Source organism: Orycteropus afer, unplaced genomic scaffold (genome assembly GCF_000298275.1).
Source record: "Orycteropus afer afer isolate SDZICR_OR568_19922 unplaced genomic scaffold, OryAfe1.0 scaffold00056, whole genome shotgun sequence".
Taxonomy (NCBI): domain Eukaryota; kingdom Metazoa; phylum Chordata; class Mammalia; order Tubulidentata; family Orycteropodidae; genus Orycteropus; species Orycteropus afer.
In genome coordinates, this window is record NW_006921643.1 from 6,460,788 (window position 1) to 6,468,267 (window position 7,480).

The 7,480-nt window shown below is 45.7% G+C and overlaps 1 protein-coding gene across 1 annotated transcript; it reads right to left on the minus strand.

The window, feature by feature from the left end:
* Positions 1-255: 255 nt before the first annotated feature.
* LOC103195505 (monocyte differentiation antigen CD14-like) lies at positions 256-6,338 on the minus strand. The gene is made up of 2 exons (XM_007939087.1): positions 6,255-6,338; positions 256-1,341 (listed from the first exon to the last, which is right to left on the minus strand). The coding sequence occupies exons 1-2, from the start codon at positions 6,336-6,338 to the stop codon at positions 256-258; spliced, it is 1,170 nt and encodes a 389-aa protein (XP_007937278.1).
* Positions 6,339-7,480: the final 1,142 nt, after the last annotated feature.

The following is a 7,480-nucleotide window of genomic DNA, read 5'->3' on the forward strand; positions in this document are numbered from 1 at the left end:
GCTCCCCAGGGAGTTAGAATAAAGAAACTCTAAGTAGGATAGATTCACAGCCCGGTCCACACTACACATCCAGTAAAGGGCTACTGAATGAATAACACTAATTCGCTGTTTAAGATTTTAATAAAGACGTTTGTTTTGTCGATGCTTCCTGAGGCTCCCTCTGAGACAGAGCAAAATGAGCCCATTGAACATTCACCTTTCTCCCGGGGCCTTAGGTGAAGCGTGGGGCCTCTTGGAGCAGCGACAGGATGCCTGTTATCCCTGTGCCACGGGGGAGCGCCCACAAATTCTGGTTACTCTTGAGTTCTGTGAGCTCTCTTGAGGGTTGGTGACTCCAGGGTCCAGGAAGGGATTTCCGTCCAGTACCAGGTTTTCCACCTGGGGCAGCTCATCTGGTCGTGGCGCCCTGTTCAGCAGGTTGCAGCTGAGATCCAGCACGCTGAGCTTGGCCGGCAGTCCCTTAGGCACCTGCTCCAGCCCAGCGAACGATAAACTGAGAGAGCTCAAGGCGCTGGGCCAGACGCACCCCGCGGCTCTGGGGTTTGCGGTGGGGCGCAGCGCGTTCTGGCTGAGGTCTAGGCGGTGGGGTTGCACAGCCGCCGCCGCCAGCGCTGCGCAAACACCGGTAGGCGTCTCCATTCCCGCGTTGCGCAGCCGGAGATCCTGGAGGGCCGGGAACTTGTGCCGACAGAGAGCCGCGGCCAGCCCGCGCTCGCCCAGTGCAGGGTTGTCGGACAAGTCTAGAGTGGTGAGAGTCGGGAAGGTGCGGAGCTGCTCGCAGGAAAAGGCAGATGGGTGTGTTTGCGCAATAGCCAGTTCTTTGAGGTTCGGCTTGAGCCACTGCTGCAGCTCGGCCAGCCAGGCACCACCTGTGGCCCACGACACGTTGCGGAGGCGGAGAGTGGAGAGCGCCGGCCCGGTGACTTCCAGTGGCGGCGGCGGAGACGTGCCAGTTACCTCCAGGTCCTCAAAAGTTAGTTCCTTGAGGCGGGAGTAACCAAGCCCACGCAGTGCGGCGAACAGGAGCCGGGCAGGAACCCGGGCAGCCCCCACGGTGAGCCGCCGCACGCGCAGAGCCTTGACCATGTCGGCATACTGCTTCGGGTCGGTATCTGCGAGCCCTAGAAACTCCTCAAGATTGCGGCCGCCCCCACGGACCTCCACCTCGACAGCAGCCATACACTGGTAACCGCTGGACCAGTCGGCCTGCTGATCCGAGAAGTTGCAGGCGCAGCGGTAATCTTCATCGTCCAACTCGCAGGGCTCTGGCATGACCTCCGAGGAGCACAGCAGCGGCGGCGGCAGCAGCAGCAGCAGTAGCAACAGGCAGGGCCAGAGTTCCTGGGGAGAGAGTGAAGGTTATGGCGGCCTGAAAAAGCGTCTGAGGTTACCTGTTTATCAGTTTGCCCTAGGCAGTACACTCACCATAATCTATAAGTCCTCAGTGCCTCTGCGCCCTTGGAGCACTGTGAAGGGCTTCTACTTCTTTCCCAAACTTGGCCTCCAAGTCCACGGGTGGATCTGTTCCAACTTTTTTGTGGCCTCTAAAAGTTACATAATTCTCCTGATCTATCATTTGTTCCCTCTAATGAGCTTTGGACCCATTTCCACCTCACTTCTTCCCAACCACCCACCTGACCTCCCTTCTGGGAAATTTTGCAACTGAAAAGAGCCCATGACAGGAAGGATCCTGCAGGGCATCCAGGGCCTTTCCACTCAGACAGTGCCAGGATGACTCATTCCCCTGTGAGTATGAGGAAGGTAAGATCCCCAAGTGCCTAAGGCCAGATTCTCCTGTCTGGTCCTTTCTCAAGTGACCTCAGCCAGGGAAGGGTACTCCTCCACCAGTTTTCCCTTGTCTTGTTTACTATGGTCCACAGCCACCCAGTTCCAATCCCCTGATCATCCTCAGATATTTAACAGGCTGTCTTTTCCAGGAGATTCCAAATTTATTGACTCCAAAGGGGTAGAATTGGGTTCAAGAGAAGAAAGTTTGTCTGAAAAACAACTCCTGTGCTGTTTATTCTTTTTCCTTATTTGTTCCTTAAGTAGTATAAAAAGTTTTTCAAAACCTTTCATCAAAGTAAAATGCCTGAATTAAACCCAGGTTGATGCTGCTTTCAGCAAAATAAGATAAGACTTTTCACAAATGCCTGTCTTTGAGCTCCTTATGTGGTTAAACAACCATAAATAACTAAGGGAATGTTTTCTCTGCAGTCAAGCCAGAACGTGGAAAAAATACACCACCAAAAGGAAGGCATTTTAACATAGACACATTAGTGTAAAATGGCCTTAATTTCTTTCATGATAAGGATATAGAAGCAAAGACTCAAGAAAAAACCTTGGACAATTTCTTATCTATGTTTTCCAGGTAACCCAAAAAGTTTCTCTTGAGCAAGCAGTTTCTATAAAGAAACTTAGTGTTAATTCATATTACCAGTTCCCTCCAAAGAATATTTTGTATCAACCTTGTGGTAGTTAAGGTAATTAGTCAACTTGTTTGGGAGTAGTATTCCCCGTGATGAGACTAGTAATCAACTCCCTGGTGAAATCTACTGTGAGCAGCTGAGTAGCTGTCTTAAGGATGTGGTCTGCTTCCTGTATATAAGGAGAAGCCTTGGGGAATGGTCTCTAGCTTATGGCACGCTTGAACCCTGCATGTAGCCAAGTCTTCATTCAGCAGCCTGCCATGTTGTCTGCTGCTCTTGGGATTATTCCCAAGTTCGAGTTCAGACTTGAACCAGTGCCCACCATGTTGTCTACTAATCTTGGGACTGTGCCGTTTTACTTGTTGACCTTGTGTTTGTCAGCCTCACCAGCCACCAGCTCCAGTGGGCTGGGAGCAAGAGGCAGAGCTGAAGGCCAAGGTCAAGGGGCCTTCACCCAGCCCCTAGAGGTGACACTTTGAACTCAGACTTTTTGCCTTCTAAACGGTAAGACAATAAATCCCTGTTTGTTCAAACCATCCACTTGTGGTATTTCTGTTAGATTGGCACTAGATAACCAAAACAAACCTACACATTTTTATAACCTGTTCTGAAAACTATACATTATAAGAAATCTTTGTAGCCCACTAAACATTTTTGTCCATTGGAAGTCTTTCCCCACTTTCTTTTTTGTGATTTGGCTAAAAGTTTACAGACCAAGTTGGTTTTCCATTTAACAACGCATTCACATTTACTGCAATCCCTGCACGGTAACAGCATTCTTCCCACTTCTTCCCTGGCCTTTATCCTTCCTTCCCATCCCCTCTTGCCTTCCTAGCTCTATCCCTGGGCAAATGCCGTCCTCTTGATCTCATATACTTGATTTTTCTAATGGGTACATACCTTCCTGATATTACTATTCCCCTTATAGGCCTATCTATCATTTGGCTGCCTATTGAATTACAGGGGTTAAGTTCAGTTCCTAGTTTGAAGGGTGTCTAAGGACCATAGTCTTGGGGGTTCTGCTAGTCTTCATCACAGCAGTAAGCCTTGTCCTTTTTATGATTTTGAGTTTTGTTTCACATTTGCCACCACTCTATTCAGAACCACTTATTGTGATCCCTTTCAGAGAAGTCAGCAGTGAGAGCTAGCTTCATGTGCTCCATTATTCCTTTGGTCTAATTATTTCCTGTGTCTTTGATTTTCTTTACTCTTCTTTGCTCCAGATGGGGAGAGACACCTTAGATGGCTGCTCACAAGCTTTTAAGACCCCAGCATCTACTCCTATATCTGTCTCTTCAAACTTATCATAATGTTTTTGAGGTTCATCCATGTTGTAGCATGTATCTGTACTATATTCCATTTTATGGCTGATTAATATCCCATTGTATGTATATACCCATTTTATTTATCCATTCATCAGTTGATGGACATTTAGATTGTTTCCAAGATTTGGCTATTTTGAATAGTGCTGCTATGAGCATTCACGTACAAGTATTAGTTTGAATATCTGTTTTCAGTTCATTTGGATGTATATTTAGGAGTGGAATTGCTGGGTCTTATAGTAATTCTATTTCATTTTACTTGGATTGACAGTCAACATCCATGAAGCAGCAGTCAGGAAATCAGATGTCGTATTGCATTGGGCAATCTGCTGCAAAAGACTTCTTTAAAGTGATGAAGAGCAAAGATGTCACTTTGAAGACTAAGGTGCACTTGACAGAAGCCATGGTATTTTTCAGTTGCCTTAGATACATATGAAAGCTGAACAATGTATAAGGAAGACCCACAGAAGAATCAATGCCTTTAAATTGTGGTGTTGGCGAAGAATACTGAGTTACCATGAACTACCAGAAGAACGAACAAATCTGTCCTGGAAAAAATGTAGCCAGAATGCTCCTTGGAAGTGCAAATGGACAGACTTCATCACACCTACCTTTGTCATGTTGTCAGAAGGGACCTTTCCCTGGAGAAGGATATCATGCTTGGTAAAGTAGAGGGTCAGCAAAATAAAAAAAAGGGGGGGGGGGAGACCCTCAGCAAGATGAATTGACCCAGTAGCTATAATGATGGGTTCAAGTATAGTAAGAATTATGAGGATGGTGCACAACTGGGCAGTGTTTCATTCCGTTGTCCATAGGGTCACTACAAGTTGGAGCTGACTTGACGGCACCTAACAACAACAATGTAGTGATTCTATATGGTAATTCTGCTTTTTGAGGAACCCTGTAATTGTTTTCCACCGTGGTTGTACCAGTTTACATTTCCACCAACAGTGTATGAGGTTCTAATTTTGCCACATCCTCATCAACACTTGTTATTTTTATTATTTTTCATTATCCATCCTAGTAGCCATGAGGTGGTATTTCATGGTGGTTTTGATTTGCATTTCCATAATAACTAATGGTGATGAATATCTTTCCATTTGATTATTGACTATTTCAACTTCTTTGCCTATTTCTAAACTGTGTGATTTGTCTTTTTGTTATTGAATTTAAGAGTTCTTTATATATTTGGATATTATATCTTTATTATACATATGATTTTCAAATATTTTGTATTTTCTCTCATTCTGTAGGTTGTCTCTACACTTTCTTGATAGTGTTCTTTGGTGAACAAACATTTTTTAATTTTAGGGTGTGTGTTAGGCTGGGTTCTCTAGAGAAGCAAAACTAGTAATGCAAATGCAATGCAATGCACTGCCATCGAGTGGGAGCTAACTCATAGTGACCCCTCCTTGGGTTTCTGAGGTGGTATCACTATGGAAGCAGAGTGCCCAACCTTCCTTCTAGGGAGTATCTGGTGGGTTGGAACCACAAGCCTTCTGGTTAGCAGTCAAATGCCTTAGGTACTACGCCTCTAGCGCTCCCAGCAAAACCAGTAAAGCTTATATATAGAGAAAAAAAAATTATTTTAGGAAAATTGTTCACACATTTTTAGAAGTAGGCAAGTCCCAAGTTCTTTGATCAAATGTCAAAGCTGGAGGCTTTTCCCGACTCATGCAGCTGCAGGGGCTGATGAGCTCAAGGTTGGCAGGTGGTATACCGGCTATTGACTCCAATGAATAACAAATCCAAGATCTCCAGGCCAAATGGTGGATTGTTCACTCAGGGACAGTTGTAGACAGCACAAACAGGATCCTGATCCACAGAAGAGTGGCTCTTTTTCCCAGGATGTCTATAAATATATTGGAAGCAGGCCACATCCCTAGGGAAACTCCCTTTCAACAGATTGGCTGTTGAAAACATATACATCCAATCTCATCATGGGAATAACCTACATCACAACTGCTTAAACCACTCAGAATTGTGGTCCAGCCCAGTTGACACACAACTCCAGCTATCACAGTGTGTGTCAATTGGGCTGGGCTGTGCATTTCAGTGGCTTGGCAGATGGATGTAGTTACTCCCATGGTGAGATTGGATGTGGTGTAATCACTTCCATGGTGGAATCTGCTATGAGCAGTTAATCAGCTAAAGGGGAGTTGTCTTCAGGGTGTGGCCTGCTTCCAGGATATATGGAAAGAATCCTGCATTTGGTTCATGATTCATCATCTCCAGTTCCTGGATTTGAACCAGTGGCCTGCCATGTTTCCTGCTGATCTTGGAATTATTGTCTTCATAGCCTATAAGCCAGCAATCTGTCATTTTACCTTGATTAGTCAGCCTCAGCAGCCAGCAGCTGCGTGAATCAGGAGAACCCTCCAGCTTGCTCCAGTGGGCCTGGAAGGCAGAGCTAAAGCTCAAGGTTGAGCAGCCTCTACCAAGCCCTTAGAGCTGGCACTCTGAACTTAGATTTCTAGTCTAGTCCCTTCCCTAAAGCCAGCACTCTGAATTTGGACTTCTGTAGGGTCTTCAGGCCAGCCTGGTGGGTTAGGGCCTCCTCTACTGCATCCCTCAGGATGAGCCTCATGTTATACCTCCATCCTACTTCTTCAGGCCTCCAACAGAGCAGCCTGGAGCAAGCTCAGGGAACTTCCTAGTAAAGAGAGACTCAAAGCGGATCATTCCTTTCCTCTGGAATCCAAAGCACACTGCCTGTAAGACTTTTTGTTTTCATTAATAATACTATTCATTAAAAGGAGTTCTGATGTAGTGGTTAAGGCATTTGGTGGCTAACCAAAAGTGGGTGCTTCAAACCCACTATGTCTCTGTGGAAAAAAAGATGAGGCAATACGCTTCCATAAAGATTTACAGCCTTGAAACCCAGTGGCATTGCTGTGAGTCAGAATCAACTTGGTGGCAGTGAGTTTGAGGGAGTTTTTATGGATTACCTCTTTTTGTCCACTCAGGACTCCAGTTAGGCAATGTCTCGAATGTATCCTGCCTCCCCCTACATTTTCCAGATGAGGCAACTGAAACTCAGAGGCGTCAAGTGACTTCCTGATGAGTGACAGAACTGAAACTCAAGCCCAGTTCTGTCTGATGCTAAAGCCTGTGCCTTTATTTTATTTATTTATTTATTTATTTATATTGTGATTTGGGTGAAGATTTACAGAGCAAATTCACTTTCCATACAGCAGTTCACATATACTTTGTCTCATGTCATTGACCACAGTTTACCACAATGCAACAGCTCCCTTCCCACTTCCTCCCCATAGTTACCTCTTCCCAGTGACCATCCCTCCATACTCTCCTGCCCCCCAAGCTGTCTCCCTGTGCATAAGCAGCCCTTCCTTCTCCCATGATTGTTCTTTCCAGGGCATGTGTCTACTTGAGTTAAATGTTTAACTCACATGCCTGTACATTGTTTGGCTGGAAACCACAGGTGTGGGTTCAATTCCAGACCTGAAGGGCAGCTAGGGGCCATAGTCTCAGTGGTTCCACCAGGCTCTATTGGACCAGCAAACCTGGTACTCACCGTCTTTTTTTTAAGCCTGTGCCTTTAATCATATACCACACTGGCCTATAGATAATGCTTATTTGGCTGCCCTCCACTGATTTATCCCTGAGGGTGAAGACTACCCCAATTTATCTTCCTTATTCCTCAGGGCCTGGCAAAAGGGCAGTTCTGGGAAAGTGTTAGCTTCATGAATGTGTATTTGTTAACTTCAG

Excerpts from the sequence above, each read along its gene's own strand:
- LOC103195505 (XM_007939087.1), bottom strand. The coding sequence starts at position 6,338 with ATGAGGCTCATCCTGAGGGATGCAGTAGAGGAGGCCCTAACCCACCAG. Across the intron at positions 1,342-6,254 it reads TACAGAAGTCCAAATTCAGA|GAACTCTGGCCCTGCCTGTT; the intron begins GTGCTGGCTTTA and ends CTCTCTCCCCAG.